Source organism: Littorina saxatilis, linkage group LG8, assembly GCF_037325665.1.
Source record: "Littorina saxatilis isolate snail1 linkage group LG8, US_GU_Lsax_2.0, whole genome shotgun sequence".
Taxonomy (NCBI): domain Eukaryota; kingdom Metazoa; phylum Mollusca; class Gastropoda; order Littorinimorpha; family Littorinidae; genus Littorina; species Littorina saxatilis.
In genome coordinates this window covers 31,722,775-31,747,774 of record NC_090252.1, presented here as the reverse complement: position 1 = coordinate 31,747,774, position 25,000 = coordinate 31,722,775, and the positions used below count along the sequence as shown (strand labels likewise).

The window sequence follows — 25,000 nt, the reverse complement described above, 5'->3', positions numbered from 1 at the left end:
TTTTTACCCCGCCATTCAGGCAGCATACGCCGATTTCGGGGGAGGCATACTGGGTATGTTCGTGTTTCTATAACCCACCGAACTCTGACATGGATTAAAGGATCTTTTCCGTGCGCACTTGGTCTTGTGCTTGCGTGTACACACAAAGGGGGTAAAGTCACTTGCAGGTATGCACATAAGTTGACCTGGGAGATCGGACAAATCTCAACTCTTAACCCACCAGGCGGCAGCGACCGGGATTCGAACTCACGACCTCCCGGTTAGGAGGCCGACGTCTTACCACCACGCCACTGCGACCGTCAATATAAATCTCAAGTTCGCAGTTTAAGTCTTTGTGTTGGAACACTCGCATGCAAAAAGAAAATATAATTAAATAAAATCCGGGGTTTGGGGATGACGGTGAAAGGGGGGGGAGGGAGAGAAATTAGCAGCTTTCTGTCCCAAGGTATTACGGTATTTGTGCAAACTCACCTCGGTGTCCGAACAACTCTGTGTGCACGCATGCGCACGATATGGAACCCGAATTCACAGCGAAAGTCTCAAGGCTTGAAAACATGAATAAACGCACGCAGGAAAGAACATTGGTAGCGCCGTACTGTGGCAGCTCGCTTTCCCCAGACAGAAAAAGCAATCCGAATTTCCATGAGGGTAACTTCAAAGGACCTTGTAAAATCTTATCTTATCTCATCTTATCTATCTTATCTTATCCTAAACAATCCGAATATCCATGAAGGAAATTTCAGAGGACTTAAAATCTTAAAAAGAAATTCTGAAGAAGAAAGAAAAGGTATACTGCGTAAAACACAACTAGTCTACGAGCACGCATCAGAAACCTACATTGGGAAAAAACATACGAGAAACAGGCCAATGACAGAAACAAGTTAACATTTTTTTTTTAAACTGCCGCATACACACTACCACCATTGCGACAGCACCCAACAAAAACAAAAGTGTTTTTGTTTTTTTTTAAAGAAAGAGAACAATGAATGTCAAAAGTACTCCAAAGGAAGGTGTGTTTTTTTCAGAAAATAAAACCACCTATACACGTTATTGTTTGCCGAAGAAATCTTTCCTGGTAACCATGTTTGAGGATGTGTCTCAACTGGAAACGATTCAACTACTGTTTCCTTTTGCACATTTTATATGTACACAAACCAGCGAAACATAATCATTAAAAAAAGAATTGTGAACGCATTGTCTCTCTGTGTCCTGCATTCTTATTGCCTGGTGTGTTTCTTTTATAATCTTACAACAATGCAAACCTATGAACAGGTTAATTTTAGCCGGAGAAAAGCTTCCAGTTAACAATGCTTTTAAACACAGTTTACAGCCGGAAATAATACAGCCTCTTTACTTTTCAACACATTTAATTAAACACGAATTGGTGTAAAGTAAATGTTATCATGTTGCAGTGCCTAGTTTGTTGTTGTTTTGTTGTTGTTGTTGCTTACTTATACCTGTTATTGTATTTGTATAGGTACTTCTTTTTAAAACTTTGATAAACACACACACATACACACACGCACACACACGCACGCACGCACACACACACACATGCACGCACGCACGCACACACACACACACACACACACACACACACACACACACACACACACACACACACACACACGTACACATGCTCACACAAAAAGTCTAGACACAAAGTCATTGTAGCGATGTTTTATATTCACAACAACGTTCTAGTGGGGGGTAAGAGATATAGCAGCTAGGCCTACATATTTCTGTCCACAGTTGAAAGTATTGAAATGAACCGTGACTGTATAATATTTGACTTTTTAAGTTATCTTGCCACGTGTTTTAACCTCATCTCTGCAGACAAACATAGCAAAAACAATACAGGCGACCAAGCTTAAGTCGTCCCAGGAGCAACAGCCACCAACAGTTATCCAAAGGGAAAACACCCTTCATTTGTAAATATGCTGATAGCAAAAACAACTGCACCGAATTCATTCTTTTATATCAGCTAAAGGCGTGTTTTGAACAGGATTACAGGGGAGGGGGAAAGAAAACTGGTAAACTTCAATTGTTTTGAAGTTTCTTTACTCTGGTCCCACAAGGGAGATGGAGTCATCGTCTTGAGAACGTGACTAGTTTTCAGGCAATCTTGCATTTGGAATGCTTAACATGTAATTTACATCTTGAGGTAATGGGTTAAATTGTCATTAACAATCCCAATGTTTTAATTGAAATTGAAATGGTAGCAATCGATCCAAACCTTACTCTTTATCACTTTCTGAATCCAAATATATTAGATATGTCATGCTTTGTAAAAAAAACAAAAAAAACATTCTGAAACTACAGGCATTTTAATAAGAGAAAAAAACACTGCAATAGCGCAACAACAACATCATATAAAACATTGAACACTTCTTTTTCCTTTTCTATTTTTTCCTGAATTCCATTCAAACAATGTATATCTTCTATCTACCTGATTGTATTCAGAATTTACAACAGACTTCGTACGGATATCTAACTTTGTCTGCTTGTGTGTCTCAAAATAGTGATGCGGTCACTAAGTTGCAAAACTCGCTCGTGACCTTGTGTGAAGGTCAAGGTCATTGAATATTGGCAAACGTATTTGTGTCACCGTAGGCTACACGTATGCAAACAATCAAAGCTCTGCTTGCTTTCATCGCTAAAATGTGTTGATTCCTATGAATGCCAGGAATGCAAAATGACGAGCGCGGAAAATAGGGGGTAGGGGTGGGAAACTGAATGTTGTAGATGAAAAATATCTTTAAAAAACACACAAAACAAAACAAAAACAATAGGCGCGATGGCCATATAAACAACACGTATAGCATGTGTGGAAACATTCGCGGACGAAAGAGTTTAACAAGCAATTCAAAGAAAAGTAGATACTTATCCTAATGAAAGCAATTTCAGCATGCTAGGTGCATCAAAGTGTAGTCGTTTTTACGTATAGATATGAGAGAATACGTGGCCTGAAGGTGTTAATAAAACTGTTGTTCTTGATAAGAATCCACTGATATTGAAAATATCTGCTGATTCCCCATCATTCACTGCACGAGTTGTGATGATAATTGTGTTTATATTTGAAAGATGCAAAAGCATAAACTGTAGAAGAAAACAATCAATGCATGTGAAAGGAAAGCATAAATAATTTGGAAAGAAGCTATTTTCAGAAATTGAGAAATATTAAAGAGGAATAAAGCTGTGTCTGAACGCAGTTCGTGGTAACTTAACGAAAATAAATCAGTGGCAGGAGTGCAATGTGTTGGTCTATCTGAGAAGCAATCTGATTGACTGTGATGGTTCCGATTACTTTCATGTTAGGGTTAGAAGAAACAACAACACTGTAAGGAATTTTGTCCACCGAAAAACCATAGCAACAGTACATGAAATTCATGATCGTGTCAAGCACTGTTTGAGAAGCACACACACTTTATGCCTTTAATGTGAAGTACATGCAATCATCGACTGCATTCATCGGTTCTGAAGACTGTTGGCTGGTCTTAATTAGCTTCGGTTACTTGGTATCGGTGACTACATTCAGATCTGGGAGTAGGGTGACTCGTGTCCCACGTCTGACATCTCCAGAGAATCGTACGGTCCTGCCGGTGCAGCTTGAACAAGAAACAACAGAAGATAAAACAAGTCGCGTAAAGCAAAATTACCATATTTAGTAAATCTGTCGAACTCACATAATGAAATTAAACGCAATGCATTTTTTTTTCACCACGACAATATAGCTTCGTCGATTCCCCGCAGCAAGTAAATCGGTGACACTTTCACGTAAAAAACGCACTAAAATTGACAATACTTTGCAATACTTTATGTTATCAAGTTTTATCGTTGACTGTCATTTCAACAATGAAGGTTGTGATAGGTTGTATTATGAGGGATTTGATGTTGGGATGGGTGACCAAACTTTCTACACCGTACGATTTTCCTTGCTGTACAAGGACCGGCACGGTTGGCCTAGTGGTAAGGCGTCCGCCCCGTGATCGGGAGGTCGTGGGTTCGAACCCCGGCCGGGTCATACCTAAGACTTTAAAATTGGCAATCCAGTGGCTGCTCCGCCTGGCGTCTGGCATTATGGAGTTAGTCCTAGGACTGGTTTGTCCGGTGTCAGAATAATGTGACTGGGTGAGACATAAAGCCTGTGCTGCGACTTCTGTCTTGTGTGTGGCGCACGTTATATGTCAAAGCAGCACCGCCCTGATATGGCTCTTCGTGGTCGGCTGGGCGTTAAGCAAACACAAAAACAAAAAATGTTTGTTTTTGGATCGTCCCTACAACCTATCTTAACAATCTAATACATGAAGAGGAAATTAACAATAAAACAGAGTCTTACATCAATGATAAAGACAAGCAATTATTCAAGGGACTTCCATGTGTCAACTATCCGCCAAAGCGGAAGATTTTGTCTAAATATATGTAATCACTGTTATTAAATATATCTTCATTTTGACAAGCGGGGAGTATACTGACGACTTAAAGCTATTGCTGAGTTATTGAGGCTGGCTCAGATTTCAAGGAAGCTATACTCCCATATCGTTTCACTATCATATGACATGGCGCATCTTTTTTTGTACATTAGCAAAACAAACCTTATACTGGAATGTTCTGATTACGGACCCAAAAAGGAAAGAAAAATTGACGGATACATTGATCAATACAGGGAAGAAAACTGCACATTTGCAGACTTCCGGGCTATACGGTCAATGACCTGTTACCTATAAAACGTACACTTACTCAAATGTCTTTCGGCTGAATGACCTGCATCTCGTCCAAGTTATTAAACAGGATGAAGACACCCACATACGCAGACTCACATACACACGCAGACACACACTCACGGAGACATACATATACATATACATATACAAACATACAAACACACACACACACACACACACACACACACACACACACACACACACACACACACACACACACACACATACACAAACACGCGCGCGCGCGCTTACGCATGCGCGCACGCACGGACTTTGATGACTGTAATGTACTTTGCGAATAGACGGTTACTGCCATCATGTACAGTATATTTCTTAATTATGCAGAGGACAGTGACATTTGAAATTGCCGCCCAGGCTAAAAGTGTTTGTGTTTTAAAGGTCCTTGTCTACATTTTTATACCGAAATCGCCATTTGACCATTAAAATGCAGAGTCTATTATCTACAAATATCAACAATACACCCCCTTTCGATCAGGAAAGACGAAGCCAGTGTAGCCGTTTGAAAATTCATTGTAGTATTCCAGCGTAGTACTCATAGTAGGATATCCTTATTTGGAAAATGCCAAGCGCAAAACTCCTCTCAAATCCCGTGCATTTCGTGCGTTTAAAAAAAAGCTTGGACAGCGCTCCAGTGTCAAACTGTTGCTGCACTTGTTTGGGCGTGGCTATAAGCATAGTGACATGAATTTGATTGGTCAGTATTTTTAGGCAAAGCACATGTTCTCAGCAAACAGAAAACAAAATAGTGGAAGCGTGAGTCACGCTACCCCCCCCAAAAAAAAAATGTACATATATTTTTTTTCTATAACTTTTTTCCCCATGGTTCATTCATCATTTGACATAATTTTGTATCGAAATCTAACCATAAGATTATTGAAAAAAAGCAAAAATGTAGACGACCACCTTTAATGTGAACGTAGGTAATTAAGAAAGAGGATTACACGTGTTTGGTGAAAGTGAAATTACCTTGTCCCTGGCGGTCGCAACGTGTTGGCGCGAGATTAGCTTCATCGGGAATATCTTGGTAGAAGTGCGACCCACTGCCTCTTGTGTGGAGACCGTCACCCTGCCTGGTTGCATTACGTGCTCGTATTGCTGCTCTTTCGTGCTTCCCTTTTCACACAAAACTATCGTGACATGTCGAATAATGTTGATGGTAGTATACTCACAACAACAAAGAGACACACAGACAGGGACAAACAGACAGAGAATGACAAACACAAACACACGGAACTGTCATGGTTTAAATAAACGAATCCATGAAACTTCAATGCCTATCTGAATATCAAGTTTATATAATCCTAAACTGTAAAGATTCGAATGGTCGGTAAAAATACCACAGGGAAAGAATCACCCGTTACATGGAAACAACTGCATACCTGCAACTTGATTAATCAATCGTTTCCGGTTCCACCATTATCTCTACGACCACTGCCAATTACCACTCTTTATACGAATACTATTACCAGCTAGTACTTTTGTTGCTGCTGCAGCTACTTCCTCTACTAAAATACCGGTGTAAGTGCTGCTGACGATATTTGAGAACAATCAAGTGCAAAACAAAAACAGATGAAAGGAAAATTGTGCACTTACTTTTTTTCTTGATGATGACGACACAAAGGACGATAACGGTGATGATGACAACAAGGAATCCCACAATTCCAATCAGTGTTTTTACGCCTGGGCTGATTTCCTCTAAATTAAAACAACACACAAAGAAAGACTGGGTCAATGTTACATCTGCACAGAAAGGCACTGCATAACATTGGTTTACTCTTTGCCCAACTGAAATTGTCTGAAACCATGCTTTTGGCTGGAGTCTACCCCTCAAGACTTCTTCTGGGTTCGTGGACTGAAACTCCCACGTACACTCGTGTTTTGGCACGAGTGGATTTGTACGTGTATGACCGTTTTACCCCGCTATTTAGGCAGCCATACGCCGCTTTCGGAGGAAGCATGCTGGGTATTTTCGTGTTTCTATAACCCACCGAATCCGACATGGATTACATAATCTTTTCCGTGCGCACTTGGTCTTGTGCTTGCGTGTGCACACGAAGGGGGATAAGTCACTAGCAGGTCTGTACATAATAGTTGACTTGGGAGATCGGAAAAATCTCCACTATTAACCCGCCAGGCGGCCGCGGCCGGGATTCGAACTCACGACCTCCCGATTAAGAGGCCGACGTCTACCACCCCGCCACAGCGCCCGTCGCCCCCTCAAGACAAGAAGTAACCTTGAAATAGGTCATTCGCCCAATCGACGAGTCCCAAAGAAAACGATAGACAGCATTTATAAAGAACTGATTGAAATGATGCTTTTAAGTTCGAAAATCGCTTTTTTTTATTTTTATTTTACTGATGTAATCAGTGGTTATTCTTGAGTAAAAGTCTGATTCCAGATATAAGAGTTTCATAGATTGTCATTCATGGCGGTTTTTGTTAATTATTATTTATCTCCTAAGCAAATCTTAAACTTTTATAAAAACTACCTTTTGAACATGACTGTCATGTCACTGTTTTTTTCTCAATAATAGACGTAAAGCATGTACTCTGTCAAAATGGGGTTGTGGCAGTACAAGCACCATGCGCAACTCAAAATTAAGGGCGTTAGGGGCATTACCTTTGTTACTGAGTGCGTATGAATACAAGTTTTAGCACTGTATTATCATTTTGCATGTTTAATTTCATGTGTCTTTGTGCTTTATGCTTGGCAGTTTAAACAGAGAGAAATTATTTCCTTTCTTTCAATTTACCAGAAAAACAACTTTGGTTTGTGTTCTATCTCGTTCCTCTCTATCAGTCTTCTTCGGGTGTGATGATTTCTTTGGTGATTTGTTTATAAACCGACAGTACTTTCTTGTGTGTGAGCAAAAGTCTGATACCCATTATCCATGCCGTTATCTTAACATTTAGCACGTTAGATCCTATTTTGTTGTAATTGCTTGCCTCCTTAATTACTTGTAGTCCTTAATCTTAAAGAAAATTTCCTTTAATAATCCTGATTATATTTGCACACAACCTTCAAGTTAAAGTGATATAGTCTAGCAAAAACTGTCTTATTGCCCCAAGAGCTTTCCAGTTCAGGTTGAGGGTTGTATTTATGTGACCACACACCAGGAACACCTTTAAATAAACGTTTGAGCGCTGATTTACTCATACAACGGCTGTGTTTTCAGTGGAAATCCCAGACTGTAATTCCCATTGTGACGCCTTTCTTCGCCTGTTATAATGTTCGTCCTTTCGTCCCTGAGTATTTCATGCGCTATTCTTAGAGATACAGCTTTGAAATTGAGCCGAGAGCTTCAGAGCTCGTTTTTGGGATAACACACACGAGGAAGGTAACCTAAGCAGACACGAAGGAAAACATTATAACCTGATACAGCTGGCGGTTCTCCAGTGACTTTCAGTGTGAAGGTGAGATCATCGGACCCTTCCTCGTTAGAGATGGTCAGCCTCCACGTCCCACTGTGGTCAGGCGTCACTTTGTCTACTCGCAGTTCCAGCGTCCCCTTGGGGAGTGTGCCCTTGACCTCTGGCTCACTGGTGGGACAGAAATTAATCATGATATGAAAAGTTACTCAGACATGAATGCAGCAGTTTCCGTTCACATGACCTTTTCCAGTGCTCCGTTTGGAAGCGGCCAGTTGACCTTCAACTCAAGGGTGAGAAAGGAAGCACGCTTGCATTGATCCTGCATAGCCATATCGGTTCAAGGGGGGGGGGGGGTTTAAAAACAACAACCAACCAAAATGTAACTTTAAAGTGGATACAATCACAAATATTGAAAATAGTAACTTAGACATGAAAAAAATACATTCAATTAATGTCCGTTCACACTGCATGAAATCGATTAGTAACAAAATATTAGATATATACACAACTACTTAAGATTTGATGTTAACTAGATTACTCAGGTCTGCCTCTAAACACTATTCCCGAATATTGACCATCAACTTTTTGGTAAAAACAAAAATCACAAACGATATGACAAACAACTTAGACATGAAAAAATATATTCTCCATTCAAAGAGCACTCTCTTTATGCTTGACAATTTCCGCTTGTTAAAATGGTTTAATGCTAATTTGCCTAAAAACATTTCTAGAGCTCTGAATTGTGACAACAACAACACCAACAACAACAACAGCAATAGCAACACCAATATAGCAACAGCAACAACAACAACCACTACAACAGCAATAACAACAACAACGACAACAACATCAACAACTGGCTACGTTCCTTAAGCACAAGATCGTTCCTCCTGCACATTGTTGAAAACTCATTGATATCTGGACATACATAGTACTCTTACGTACCTAGCAAACGTCAGGCAATCCTTGGACATTTCCGCTTTCAGCTCAGTGTGACCTTCGCTGTGTCCCTTGCCATTATGATGACCTTGAATGACCCTGGTGATATGGCATCTGGTGATTTTGTCTGTGTGAGTAAGCAACTGAAAACGAAGCTCCACTCGGTCGCCGAAATTGCTTTCGAATATGGTGTTGTCCTTTTCTGTGAACTTGGGAGGACCTGAACAAATCGAGACATCGAGTTCACAATTAAAAGATAGTATGCACAAAAGCGTGGTTGCTTACCATTGGACATATTAATATATCAAAATCGGATCGCTGTAACTGCCAACTTATCATTCAACAGCAAATTTGTCATTATTTTAGATTGCTCTAACGACAACAACATTAAAATATGTAATATTGGATATAACGGAGATGTGGACTCGCAATAAATGCACAAAAGCTGACACAAGCTTTAGTCGGTGGAGGACCAATTCTGCAAAGAACACTCAAGATTTGATGCTAAGTAATGACCATTGAACAATGGCGTTATAACACTCACAAATGTGATGAAAAAAACTCTTACATTTCACAGGCAAACTTTCGGTCACCTTCTGCTTCACAGCTCCTGTCAGTTCACAGCTTATCTCACCAGAGTCATCGCATCCAACATTCAGCAAGGTGAACCGAGTCGCTAGCTTATTGTCGTCTTGGACACCAGCAAGTTCAACATTCTGAGCGTTCTTGAGAACGGCTGTAGTCTCTGGATAGTCGCCCTTATTGTATTCGCAGAAGATCTCCACAGAACTGTTGACTTCGACAGGATATGTGATGGCTCTGCCTTTTGTGGCAGACTCCAAAAACAGTTTGGTGATATTTGGGGCAGCTGAAAAGGAGTCGAAAACTAGGATGTTGCAAAGGTGTTTCTAATGTAAATGAGCACTCAGAGTTAAGCCCGTCCCCCCCCCCTCCAAACACAAACCAGGCTAGGCTTATAAGAGAGAGAGAGACAGAGACAGAGAGAGAGAGAGAGAGAGAGAGAGAGTAAGTCAGAGAGAGAGAGAGAGAAAGACAGATAGGGAGAGAGAGAGAGAGGGGGAGAGAGAGAGAGAGGAAGAAAGAGAGAGAGGAAGAAAGAGAGAGAGAGAGAGAGGGAGAGAGAGGGGGGAGATACAGAGAGATAGCGAGAGGGGGGGATAGACATTACCAAAAGAAATACAGCAGAGAGAGGGAACGAAGGGAAAGAGATAAACTGACAGACAGAGACAGATATACACAGTAAGAGAGACAGGGCCTGCGAAAAAATACACTTTGTTTTGTTTGTTAAACACGATGTTGACCCACGCTCAAACTGACAGACTACCATGTCTGTACATTTTTATTCAAACTAACTTTTTACTTCGAGCTTGAAAGTGACATCATCAGTGCCAACGTCATTGGCTACGGTCAGATTCCATTCTCCCACGTCTTTTAGTGACACGTCGTCCAGTAACAACAGAAGTATCAGATTCGGTGGTGACCCCAACACGTTGTAGCTGTTGAAAAACAGACAGGCAACACATGACTTTGGTAACAAATTACTTAAATTAAGTTATTTGTGTTTGTTTTTTTTAATTCTGAAGACCTTTGTTCTCTGTGTTTACATTAAGTCAAATGTTGACTAAATGTGTTAGCATAGACGTGGAATCGAGATGAGGGTTGTGGTGTATGCGTGTGTGTGTATGTGTGTGTGTATAGAGCGATTCAGAGAAACTACTGGACTGATCTTCATGAAACTTTACATGAGAGTTCCTGGGTATGCTATCCCCATATGTATTTTTCTTTCTTTTTATATTTAGTCAAGTTTTGACTAAATATTTTAACATCGAGGGGGAATCGAAACGAGGGTCGTGGTGTATGTGCGTGTGTGCGTGTGTGCGTGTGTGTGTGCGTGTGTGCGTGTGTGTGTGTGTGTAGAGCGATTCAGACTAAACTACTGGACCGATCTTTATGAAATTTGACATGAGAGTTCCTGGGTATGAAATCCCCGAACGTTTTTTTCATTTTTTTGATAAATGTCTTTGATGACGTCATATCCGGCTTTTCGTGAAAGTTGAGGCGGCACTGTCACGCCCTCATTTTTCAACCAAATTGGTTCAAATTTTGGTCAAGTAATCTTCGACGAAGCCCGGGGTTCGGTATTGCATTTCAGCTTGGTGGCTTAAAAATTAATTGATGACTTTGGTCATTAAAAATCTAAAAATTGTAAAAAAAAATAAAAATTTATAAAACGATCCAAATTTACGTTTATCTTATTCTCCATCATTTGCTGATTCCAAAAACATATAAATATGTTATATTCGGATTAAAAACAAGCTCTGAAAATTAAATATATAAAAATTATTATCAAAATTAAATTGTCCAAATCAATTTAAAAACACTTTCATCTTATTCCTTGTCGGTTCCTGATTCCAAAAACATATAGATATGATATGTTTGGATTAAAAACACGCTCAGAAAGTTAAAACAAAGAGAGGTACAGAAAAGCGTGCTATCCTTCTTAGCGCAACTACTACCCCGCTCTTCTTGTCAATTTCACTGCCTTTGCCATGAGCGGTGGACTGACGATGCTACGAGTATACGGTCTTGCTGAAAAATGGCAGCTACTTGACTAAATATTGTATTTTCGCCTTACGCGACTTGTTTAATAAATGTCTTTGATGACGTCATATCCGGCTTTTTGTAAAAGTTGAGACAGCACTGTCACGCTCTCATTTTTCAACCAAATTTGTTGAAAATTTGGTCAAGTAATCGTCGACAAAGCCCGGACTTTGGTATTGCATTTCAGCTTTGAAGCTTAAAAATTAATTAATGAGTTTGCTCATTATAGTTGTCATTGAAACCGATTTTTCGCAAACAGATTTAAAATTGATTGCACTGTATTCCTCATCTTCTCCTGAATTCAAAAGTATTAAGATATGTCACGTACGTTTACTCTAAAAATGTGTTCAGAAAGAAAATAGGTTTAGTAAGTACCACGGACATGCTTCGCGGCGGCGAGCGTGACCCGTCTCGGTCTTCGGTATGGTCAGTCGAGATTATCTGAATGTAGTCTCGGCGATGATTAGTTTGTGGTGTTGATCTTGACTAAATGTTTTTATATCGCTTCACGCGACTTGTTTGTTTTGTTGTTGCTTTTGTTGTAATGTAACTGTTTGTTTATTTATAATTTGCAAATAAAGCACAGCTATAATCCCCAGCTTGAGTTTTGAAAATATCCCTTGTGCAAACGCTTATTTATGTCAACGAATTTGCGTACCTGGCAAATGATCCACAAGCTTTTTCCTTGTGTTCTTGGTGACCTTCATCGAGGCCTTGATTCTGGTGGTGACCTTGGATGACCTTGGCGACCTTGCAACTTCTCAGTTGTTTAGTGTAAGAAGACAAAGGTATGCGGAGCTCATTGTGAAGTCCAAAGTGGCTTACCAATTGCAAGTCTTTGTTCGGTAATTTTGGAGGACCTTGATAAATAAATAAAAATGTTGCAACAAGAAAATGTAAAATGCTTCTTAAAAACAGAAACAACAATAATGGCAATATGATTGTGCCACGAGGTGAAATGTATCCTGTTGTCTCGTTTAGCACACGTGTGTTTATCTTGTTTTGCTCCGTTATCATGTGTACATTTGTTTGTTTGTTTGTTTGTTTGTTTGCTTAACGCCCAGCCGACCACGAAGGGCCATATCAGGGCGGTGCTGCTTTGACATATAACGTGCGCCACACACAAGACAGAAGTCGCAGCACAGGCTTCATGTCTCACCCAGTTACATTATTCTGACACCGGACCAACCAGTCCTAGCACTAACCCCATAATGCCAGACGCCAGGCGGAGCAGCCACTAGATTGCCAATTTTAAAGTCTTAGGTATGACCCGGCCGGGGTTCGAACCCACGACCTCCCGATCACGGGGCGGACGCCTTACCACTAGGCCAACCGTGCCGGTCTTCATGTGTACATATACTAAACATATTATATATATTACATATACATACCATGGCTTTGAAACATGTATCTGAATGAAATACTGTTTAAATCAAACTGGAAAAAAGTTAACAAGGAAGTTAGGTAATATCTTCATTTTGATGAGAGCCATATAATTATGTCCTTTTAATACAATACATAAACTTCATGAAATAAGTTATACTTTGACATATTTTTTTAGCAAATATCACAAGCCAAAGACGTGTTTTTGTGCATTTTGTTTTCAAATGTGCGCTTTACCTATTATCATAAAGATATCGTCTTAAACATGATTTATGCGTCTTCAGGTATTTAACTGCACCAAACAAACCGGTAGTATAACAGTTCCTCTCTCTCCCTCCCTCCCCATCTCTCCCTCTCTCTCCCTCCCCATCTCTCTCCCTCCCTCCCCATCTCTCTCTCTCCCTCCCAATATGAAAAGATTTGTTCTTGTTTCTGTCTAGATCTCTCCCTCCTGCCCCCCCCCCCTCTCTCTCTCTCTCTCTCTCTCTCTCTCTCTCTCTCTCTCTTTCTCCCCCTCTCTCTCTCTCTCTCTGTCTCTTTCTCTGTCTCTCTTTCTCTCTTTCTGTTTCTCTCTCTGTCTCTCTTTCTCTCTCTCTCTTTCTCTCTCTCTCTCTCTCTCTCTCTCTCGCTCTCTCTCCTTCCCTACCTGTCCCCCCCCCACACCCACCCTCCCACCCGTTCTCCTTACCACCAACCCCAGACCCAAGCCTCACATTTCACAAGCAGAGCTTTGGTCAGGTTCTTGCTGGCTCCAGGAACTTCACAGCTGATGTCCCCCATGTCATCACAGCTTATGTCTGTCAGCGTGTGCCGCACGGTCCCAGCCTGCTCGTTTCCATCGTCACGGGAAGCAGCCAAACGAATGCCTTTAGAGTCCTTCAGGAGTCCTGCAGAGGTCTCTGGGTATCCTTTATCGTAGGTACAGTTTATATCTACAGACATGCTGGGTTCCAATGGATGTGAGAAAGAGGCTTGGTCACTGATTGAATTAAAGGTAAGCTGCTCCACAGATGGCGGGTCTGAAACCAATGTTCAATGAAGGGTGAAACCATAATCAAAGAAGGTACTAATAACCAACAGTATCCCATTTCAAATGAAGCAAAACCATACTTGAATATGTGCAAGCCTTCGCCATCATTGGGAATGGGAGGAGGGGAGCATGCTAGGGCAGGGTAAAGGGCCAGCATGAAGGTGTTAACTGTTCGAAACGAACCATTCCAAAACTTACACGATTACATGTAAAGTAAAACTTGTCTTGCTTTAACAGCAACCAAAAAATAGCTAGGCAAGAAACAACGAGTAAATAAATGAAGAAAGTAAATACACAAATGTATTAATAATTAAGCAAATGTAAGAACATGTACGTATCACTCAATAAACAATTGATGGACAAAATAAAGGAAATAAATGCACATATTTTCTTGCACACTATACATTCACATACGAAAGAAAAAAGACTTTCTCTTACATGGAAGCATATCGAAAGATATTTTCCTTTCCGCAGCAATCTGTCCATCATTGCCGATTTTCCAACTCCACAGGGTGATATCACTCTTGTCCATAATTTTGCTCAGGGCGTAGCGTCCCTTTTCTTCCCAACACACGCACTCCTCCGGGCGAAACGAGAAGCACGTGCCATCGCGCTTTGTCACCAGCTTACATACGTCGACGACGATATCCCCTGTCCGCTTGCTTACAGTGATGGTGGAGGTCTCCGGGAGGTCAGTGCAGTCGTGTGTGTCCAATAGAAAGGGGAGTGCGATCTGGACACCCATCTCTGCCGTGTAGGAATTGGGGTTGGTCAGGGTAGGGAATTCAAACTTGGCACCTGTTATGACCAACATGCATACTCTTTGAAAAACATGTTTGTTCTGATCTCGGAGATAAATTCGCTGGCGGTGGGGGGGGGATAGGCGGGGGAGAGAGGGGGACGATGAAGAGAGAGAGAGAGAGAGAGAGAGAGAGAGAGAGAGAGAGAGAGAGAGAGATGGATGAGGAAAGAAAGAGATGGGGAGATGAAGAGAGACAGAGACAGAGACAGAGACAGAGTCAGAAAGACAGAGACAGAGAGAGAGAAAGACAGAGAGAGAGGGAGAAAGACAGAGAGGGGGAGACAGTGAGAGAAAGAAAGAAATATGGCTAAGTATAACATATATGCTCATTTTGTTTGACATGCCAAAGATCAATACCCTGACTGCTTGTCGTGATATGTTGACATTTTTGTACACATTACTTTCTTAAAAAGCTGGCTGCATTTACAAAAATGAATTTTTTAAAACTCCCACTCCGCACAGAGAGCTCCCAGTCTGTGTATTGTTGGTATGTGACCAAGTGGAAGGGTTGTCTTATCCGATGTAAAAGCCTGGCCTGATGGGAGATGGTGAATCGAACTGCGTACTCGAGAAAGAGTGCGCCTTTTATTAGGCCCCCCCCAAAAAATAGGTCTGTTTACGGTAACCCGACCGACCCTATTTTTTTCGCGCGACCCTAGACTTTTTTTGGGCATTTGGAGGGAAAAAAAAAAAAATTGGTTTTTTTGTGCAAAATAACGTAAAAATATGGTTTTTTGGAGAAAAAAAAAAAAAAAAAAAAAAAAAATCCCGACCTACCGACCCTATATTTTTGGCCTATGTTACCGTAAACAGACCTCTTTTTTTTGGCCTAATTGTGACCAGTAAATTATCAACTGTAACATATGAGTAGAGATGAGCTTTACCAAAAGCAAGGATTCCTTTGGCAGTTCATCACTTCTTTACACAGCCTGCCCGGTATGCTTCTTCTCTACCCCCAAACAACCCACCCCACCTTACCCCTCAGCACCCCTCCATCTCCGTCCCTGGTGGCAATATTTTCTGAGTGATGTCGTTGTGTGCATCATGATCATTGTTTCTTGTGAATTAATTTCCTTGAAATAAGGATGCATTTATGCGTTTTATCGCCGTGGTTCGTTCGATACATGCGTGCTTGTCTACCCATTATGTGTATGTGTGTGTGTGTGTGTGTGTGTGTGTGTGTGTGTGTGTGTGTGTGTGTGTGTGTGTGTGTGTGTGTGTGTGTGTGCGTGCGTGTGTGCGTGCGTGTCTGTGTGTGTGTGTGTGTGTGTGTGTGTGTGTGTGTGTGTGTGTGTGTGTGTGTGTGTGTGTGCATATGTGTGTGTGTGTATGTATGCGTGCGTGCGTGCGTGCAAGCGTGTGTGCGTGCGTCTGTGTGTTCGTGTGTTTGTGTGAGTGTGTGCGTGCGTGCGTGCGTGCGTGCGTGCGTATGTGTGTGTGTGTTTGTGTGTGTTTGTGTATGTGTGTGTAAATGTGTGTGTGTGTGTGTGTGTGTGTGTGTGTGTGTGTGTATATATATGTGTGTGTGTGTGTGTGTGTCGATGTTTACATCAGAAATCTCATCAGTATTCAATGCACTGATATGCACGAATATATGCAGTATCTAAGACAAGTCGCGTAAGGCGAAAATACAATATTTAGTCAAGTAGCTGTCGAACTCACAGAATGAAACTGAACGCAATGCCATTTTTCAGCAAGACCGTATACTCGTAGCATCGTCAGTCCACCGCTCATGGCAAAGGCAGTGAAATTGACAAGAAGAGCGGGGTAGTAGTTGCGCTAAGAAGGATAGCACGCTTTTCTGTACCTCTCTTTGTTTTAACTTTCTGAGCGTGTTTTTAATCCAAACATATCATATCTATATGTTTTTGGAATCAGGAACCGACAAGAAATAAGATGAAAGTGTTTTTAAATTGATTTCGACAATTTAATTTTGATAATAATTTTTATATATTTAATTTTCAGAGCTTGTTTTTAATCCGAATATAACATATTTATATGTTTTTAGAATCAGCAAATGATGGAGAATAAGATAAACGTAAATTTGGATCGTTTTATAAATTTTTATTTTTTTTTACAATTTTCCGATTTTTAATGACCAAAGTCATTAATTAATTTTTAAGCCACCAAGCTGAAATGCAATACCGAAGTCCGGGCTTCGTCGAAGATTACTTGACCAAAATTTCAACCAATTTGGTTGAAAAATGAGGGCGTGACAGTGCCGCCTCAACTTTCACGAAAAGCCGGATATGACGTCATCAAAGACATTTATCAAAAAAATGAAAAAACGTATGGGGATTTCATACCCAGGAACTCTCATGTCAAATTTCATAAAGATCGGTCCAGTAGTTTAGTCTGAATCGCTCTACACACACACACACACACACGCACACACACACACACACACTCACACACACACACACACACACACACACACACACATACACACACGCACATACACCACGACCCTTGTTTCGATTCCCCCTCGATGTTAAAATATTTAGTCAAAACTTGACTAAATATAATAAATAAACAAGTCGCGTAAGGCGAAAATACAATATTTAGTCAAGTAGCTGCCATTTTTCAGCAAGACCGTATACTCGTAGCATCGTCAGTCCACCGCTCATGGCAAAGGCAGTGAAATTGACAAGAAGAGCGGGGTAGTAGTTGCGCTAAGAAGGATAGCACGCTTTTCTGTACCTCTCTTTGTTTTAACTTTCTGAGCGTGTTTTTAATCCAAACATATCATATCTATATGTTTTTGGAATCAAGAACCGACAAGGAATAAGATGAAAGTGTTTTTAAATTGATTTGGACAATTTAATTTTGATAATAATTTTTATATATTTAATTTTCAGAGCTTGTTTTTAATCCGAATATAACATATTTATATGTTTTGGGAATCAGCAAATGATGGAGAATAAGATAAACGTAAATTTGGATCGTTTTATAAATTTTTATTTTTTTTTTACAATTTTCCGATTTTTAATGACCAAAGTCATTAATTAATTTTTAAGCCACCAAGCTGAAATGCAATACCGAAGTCCGGGCTTCGTCGAACATTACCCAACCAAAATTTCAACCAATTTGGTTGAAAAATGAGGGCGTGACAGTGCCGCCTCAACTTTCACGAAAAGCCGGATATGACGTCATCAAAGACATTTATCAAAAAAAAGAAAAAAACGTATGGGGATTTCATACTTAGGAACTCTCATGTCAAATTTCATAAAGATCGGTCCAGTAGTTTAGTCTGAATCGCTCTACACACACACACACACACACACACACACAGACAAACACACACACGCACATACACCACGACCCTCGTTTCGATTCCCCCTCGATGTTAAAATATTTAGTCAAAACTTGACTAAATATAAAAAAACCAAGTCGCGTTAAGCGAAATTACAACATTTAGTCAATCTGTCGAACCCACAGAATAAAACTGAACGCACTGCATTCTTTTCACCAAGACAATACAGCTTCGTCAATCCACGCGGCAAGGAAGTCGCCCAATTTTCCCGTGCAACACGAAGTGAAACTGACATGCAAGAATAGCGATATAGCGTACTGCGGTAAGCAGGTAAGCGCGCTTTTCTGTATTCTTTTAACTTTCTGAGCTTGTTTCGAATACAACATGATATATTAATATGTTTTTGGAATCAGGAAATGATAAGGAATAAGATGAAATCATTTTTGGATCGATTTCTTAAATAATAATCGAAGTATCAATTAACCTATTTTCGTTAATTGTGATCACATTTTAAGAGTAAATATGACATATGTATTATATTTTTAGATTCAAAATTTGATGAAGAGTACGATGCAATCAATTTTAAATCTGTTTGCGAAAAATAGATTTTAATGACAACTTTAATGAGCAAACTCATTAATTAATGTTTAAGCCTCCAAGCGGAAATGCAATACCAGAGTCCGGGCTTTGTCGAAAATTACTTGACCAAAATTTAAACCAAATTGGTTGAAAAATGATAGCGTTACAGTGCCGCCTCAATTTTCTCAATAACTGAGAAAAAAATTCTGGAGATATAATACTCAGGAACTCTCATGTTAAGTTTCATGAAGATCGGTCTAGTAGTTTCTCAGAATCCCATTACACACACACACACACACACACACACACACACACACACACACACACACACACACACACACACATACACATACATACACCATACCCTCGTCTCGATTCCCCGTCTATGTTAAAACATTTAGTCAAAATTTGACTCAAATGTGAAAAGAAAATCCCCTGACAGAAGCATTAAATGTAGCAAACGAATGTCATCCTAAAAAACGGCGGATCATAGCATGTTCATAATTCTCCGAGACCCTCAAATAAACACTTAAGTAAACATACACACAATAGTGTACCCTTGTTCCACACAAAATACTCACATTGCCCAGACACAGAAGACAGGATGCCGAGAATTGTAAACGCTTGGAGACAGCGCAGCCATGTCGTGCGCCTCATCTTTGTCGTGTACAATGAAATGAAACAATAACCAATAGAACACTACTCTTTCTTGTCAGTCTGTCTCCTACTGTGTCTTTCAGATTATATGACGATTGGTCAAACAAAACCTTTGCCTGTTTCGTGTAATGTCGGCAGTGAAACTGGGAACACTGTTTTAATGTAACATACAAATACAATTGTTATCTACAATGTTTCTTTCTTTTCAAAATATCTCGTGATCACCAGATCGTAGTCATTTGGTAAGACGAAAGCGTGTCCTTGTCTGTATTCCAAAAAGTGACTGCGATTGTTTGTGTTGCTCCGCCCGTGGACCTAATTAATTGTTAGAGCTGTTTTGCTGTTGTTAAACTACTTCTAACTGGGTTGAACGAACAACTACACCACTCCCCATATCTACCTGTACCATTAGTACACATAAAAATACGGAATAAACCCGTTAAAGGAACAGTGACATTTATAATCACTGAGCCTCATATAATCCTCAATCACTGAGAGGACATTTGGGTAATCAACCACCAGTACAAGCAAGTACACCCCAACAAGGGAAATTAATAATAGTTATCTATAAATGATTATTCTCAATCGAGAAACAAGATGATGAGGATATGGGTTTGAATAGTTGTCCCCTGACGAGGCTACCTTTCAGTTTCCCCAAAAAACTCTATAAAATCACATTTTCAAAGAAGTTGTCCTAACAGCTTGAAACTGTAAATCTTGCCGAAAAGTACCATCTTTGGGAGAGGTATTAAGGGATCTTTGCCAATTGGGCTGCCTACTGCATTTGCCGGGTTTGGCAGACCTTTGATTTTTACCCCCTATTACGCTTATACCTTCCGTGTGCGTACTTACTGATATTAACTTGCGTAGGTACGCTCCTCTTGGGGTACGTACACAAATTCAGAGGACTATAACTCTTAACATTAAACTGTTGAAGGATAAAACTGACCTCAACTGGCTTAGCTCGTTCCAAAATCTTTAATTTGACGAAAACATACAAGATACATACTGAGAAGAAAAAAATCAATAATCAAAACAAAGACAATCTTCCGCATACACATACTACCACTAGCTGTCAGTCACGACATTTGTGGGTTTTATGTTGATAAAACATGTATGTAATATGAGTAGTTATTTAATGATGAAATCATATTGTTAATTTAATTTGTAATAATTATACGTATGCATTAAATAGAGCAATATGGATTCGCAGGCCTGTGGGACCGTGATTTTGGGGCCTGTACTTTTACCTGTATAGAGTCAGAGCAGTATCGCCACGCATTCACGTGAAACAGGTGAAAAACATGAATGTTCACATACATATAGGGTGAGATGCGACTGTGTCGCCAGTTAAACAAGTTGTTTCAGCACTTGCCAAACTAAAATCGTAGAGGCAAGACGGAAGGCTCTGTCGCTCCAATGCGCAGGTAAACTAATTTTCAAGAATGGTTTAGCATAGCATTTTTTTTATGTTGATGAATAAGCACTGTAATAGTATTCGTTGTTGTATTATGTATTCATTGTACTGGTTGTTAACGTGGATACTTTAACGGTTTGTAACTTTTAGATAATTATTTCGGACAAGCGTGTGATGTTTACATCATTGTTGACAGAAGTAAATTTAAAGGAAGTCGAGTGTGTGTGGTTGAATGTGAAGTATAATTACGACCCAGGGTGAATGATGAGTGAATTGCTGCGTGTACCACATAAATATTCAGAATATTGATTGACGCCTTTATTTCTTAAAGGAGCCGTTCTATCCGGAGCGGATGCTGGCCGGAAGACGAGAACTATCTTCGCGAGAGAGCTTCATTCAAGGAAGCAGACGCAGGACACGAAACAGAAGAAGCGGAGGATTCCTGACTCGTATCTTTGATGCGACGCCATTTTCGCGAGAGCTCAGGGAAGCAGACGCAAGGAAACGAAACAGACTATGAACAGAGGATATGTTCGATTCTACGCTTATGAGCAACTCAACAGACGTCTACGGCTATGGCAGTAATTTGCTCATCTAGTGCCCTGGGTCGTTATGTTAAGGATGATTGAAGAATTGCTGTGAGTGAATGTGTATTTGTATGTTACGTTCAGTGAATCATATAAACAGTTATGCTATATATTTTTCTCGTATTGTTTGGAATCTTTCTTTCTTTATTTGGTGTTTAACGTCGTTTTCAACCACGAAGGTTATATCGCGACGGGATTGTTTGGAATGAAGTGTGGGAGAAAGACGAACGCGTATGAAAGAAAGAGTATTAACTTCTGACTGTCTATAACTATTTTGAGTATTTCATTTCTGACAACCACCGTTGCCACAGCAACAAACGAGAGAAAGCAATTAAGGAATATAGCAACAAACAACTAACGGTACATTGTAACAGTAATTTATTTCAACAACTACAACTATAACTACAACAAATATGGAAACGCTGACTTTCAAAATGAATTCACATAAAGTTTGTGTATTTATTTTGTTTTCCTGTTTTGTTTTGTTTTGTTTTTTAGAAAAGAAAGCCACATATACACACTTTTGTTGACAAAAGAAAACCTTCCTGGTAACCATGTTTGAACATGTATTACAGCTGTAAACGATTTAAAAACTGCTGCTTTCTACTCTGTAGATTAAACATGAAAAAGTAATAAATCAATAAATCAATAAAGCAATACACAAATAAATACATAAATAAATAAATAAAGATAAAATTCATTGTCTTTTGGTGTCCTGCAATTGTTATGGTGTATTTATCTTTGAATCTTGAATCAATGCACACGTTAATGTTAGCCGGAGAAAAGCTTCCTGTTGACCGTGCGTATAAACACATATGTTACACCCGGAAACAGTTATTATACAACCACTTGACCCCTCAAAACCTGCTATTAAACAAGAATCGATTTAAAGTCAAACGTAATTATTATGTTATAGTACCTTGACTATCTTTTCTTTCTTGAGGGGAGTGTTGTTGTGTATTGATATTTATTATGTGTATTGTATAAACCCATAACCATAACCACACACACACACACACACACACACACACACACACACACACACACACACACACACACACACACACACACACACACACACACACACAGTCTGGACACAGTCTGGACACAAAGTTATTCGAGAGTCGTTCTTTTATTGACCCAAACAAATCATAGTTCCAGCGGGAGTCTGATTTCCATAAGTGAAGAGATAGCAGGTATTTATTTATTTATTTATTAAGGAGATTTCTATAGCGCATAACTAAAAGCACTATGCGCTTTACAATATCACTAGGTATAAGCACACGCAAACATACTCTGATTAAATAGAACTTAGGCTAACAAGACAATACTAAGAACACTAAACATTTGAGTTCATACAAAAATAGAGAATTAAATTAAATACTGGACAAACGATTAAAAAAAAGCTTAAGGTATACAGAGTTCTGTCCATAGTTAAAATCATGTAAAGGGAATGTTGACTGTATAACATTTGGTGAGTTGAGTTACCATTGCACGTACATTTAACTACACCTCTGCATATTTACAAGTTACGTATGTTAAGGTATATTACTGTTCACCCCACATAGCTGGTGAGAGAGCTCGCCCATAATGATAACTAAACCATAGCTAATTCACACTCGATTAAAAGTAAATTAATTGCTTTGTAGGCCACGTCCACTTCCAGTGCTTGAGTTGGTTATTTATTTGTAGTAATGGTTTTCATTCCTCTGTCAGGATACTTAGCCTCAAAACAGCAACACATTCCATGCAACGTGCACCGTCTCAATCCTCTGCTGCTGCATGATGGTGTATGAACTCGTGTGGTTTTACATAAACATAGGTGTGGATTTTCCAAGAAATGATATTTAGATCCTATTGCATGTTTTTATCTTGTGGTGTAAATAAATACGCCACGCAAAAAACAAAAGAAAAAAAAAAGGAAATTAATCAGAAGTAGTTACAGTGATACAATCTTCCATTGGTCTTTTTATCTAAAAGCCGATGTTACTAAATATAGAATAGGTAATCTGAGAAATCGTTCACTTGGAAGTACTCGACAATAATGCAACCCTTTTATTAATTCGATCTTCAATACATTACTCAAAACCTTTGGAATGAAGAACAAGTCGCGTGAAGCGAAATTAATATATTTAGTCAATCTGCCAAACTCACAGAATGATACTGAACGCACGTCTGCATGCATACAGGAAGAAAATGGTTCGCGGATACCCTGCCTTCGAGACTGAAAGCGCTAACACACTATGATTCACGTGGAAAACGAAGCTGATCGCTTGAAGTGACAAGCCAGTTAAGTGCAGTAGCGTAAAGCGATTTTCTGTATTCTTTTTATCCTTCTGAGCTTGTTTTTAATCCAAACATATAACATATCTATTGTGTTTTTAGAATCAGGAAATGATGCAGACTAAGTTGAAATCATATTTGGATCGATTAGTACACTTTATATTAATTAGAATTTTCAGACTTTTAATGACCAAAGCCATTAATTAATTTTAACTTTCCAACCTGAAATGCAATCCTATAGTCTCGACTTCGTCGAAGATTGCTTGACCAAAATGTCATTCAATTTGATCGTTAAATGTGGGTGCATGTGACAGTGCCGCCTCAACTTATTTTTTTTTAAGAGTGATATGATGTCATCAAAGATATTTATCGAAAAATTGAACAAACAAGTCTGGGAATATAATTTGCAGGAACTCTCTCTGTTCGGTTTTTATTATATCTGCTGGAGAAAGTAGATATCAGCAACATTTTAATTATGACCGCCATTTGCATTTCATATTATCCAAAATATCTACTTCCTCTAGCAGATAATCAAAACCAAACCAACCTACACGGGTACAAAAGGATGTAGACCAACTGTTGCAGTGATACCCTCCTCACTGCCGGGTTCCGATTAGTCGCTGCATGTACCTTAATCGTACAGAAACGAATTACTTCATTCAGTAGCAACTGCCATGTGTTTGATTTAGTTATACACAATGCGCCTAATATCAAAGGTAAAGGGCAGAGTATGAGAAACACAGCCGTATCAAAACCAAGAATATTGGTCAAGAAACAAAGACGCACGAAGCAACTGAAAACTGTGATGGTTGTACGTAACAGCTTAGATTATCTCCACCTTAAATGGGTTCATGTGGCTGATACTGGTACCTTAAAGTTACACCGAATTCGTCTCCTTGCACCTTTACGTAAATAATCATAGTGACAGCAAACCTAAGCAACTTCTGTACAACTTCAAAGTTAATGTTTAAACACATTTAAACGCAGAAAAGTTTAAAGAACGTTCAACTTTGGAGGTATAGTGTCTTACACATTGAAAAGCAGAAAAATAGCTCTGTTTGGGTCAACTTAAAAGTTCATGTTTCACACATTTAAAGAACGAAAAGGCTTCACTTCGTGCGACTTCAAGCTTACAGGTGTTAGATATTTAAATGCAGAAACTTATCAGTTACCTACAACTTCAAAATGTTGGTTTACAAAAATGCAGAAAATTATCTTTCCAGATCCAAAGTTAATATTGCACACATTCAAATGAAAACAATCTCATTTATATACAACTTCAAAAGTAATGCTTAACACATTGAAAAATAGAGATATCTTACATTCCGTTC

At 39.5% G+C, this 25,000-nt stretch overlaps 2 protein-coding genes across 2 annotated transcripts in view; one reads left to right on the top strand and one right to left on the bottom strand.

Moving 5' to 3' along the window:
- The window catches only part of LOC138973308 (arylsulfatase B-like), a 443,818-nt gene that overhangs the window by 243,240 nt on the left and 175,578 nt on the right, over positions 1 to 25,000 (top strand). The window lies entirely within an intron of this gene.
- Positions 3,477 to 19,382, bottom strand: LOC138974303 (uncharacterized). The gene is made up of 11 exons (XM_070347017.1): positions 19,307 to 19,382; positions 14,530 to 14,889; positions 13,775 to 14,080; positions 12,337 to 12,538; positions 10,431 to 10,573; positions 9,625 to 9,924; positions 9,063 to 9,276; positions 8,119 to 8,285; positions 6,339 to 6,440; positions 5,712 to 5,858; positions 3,477 to 3,608 (listed from the first exon to the last, which is right to left on the bottom strand). The coding sequence occupies exons 1-11, from the start codon at positions 19,380 to 19,382 to the stop codon at positions 3,535 to 3,537; spliced, it is 2,091 nt and encodes a 696-aa protein (XP_070203118.1). The 3' UTR covers positions 3,477 to 3,534.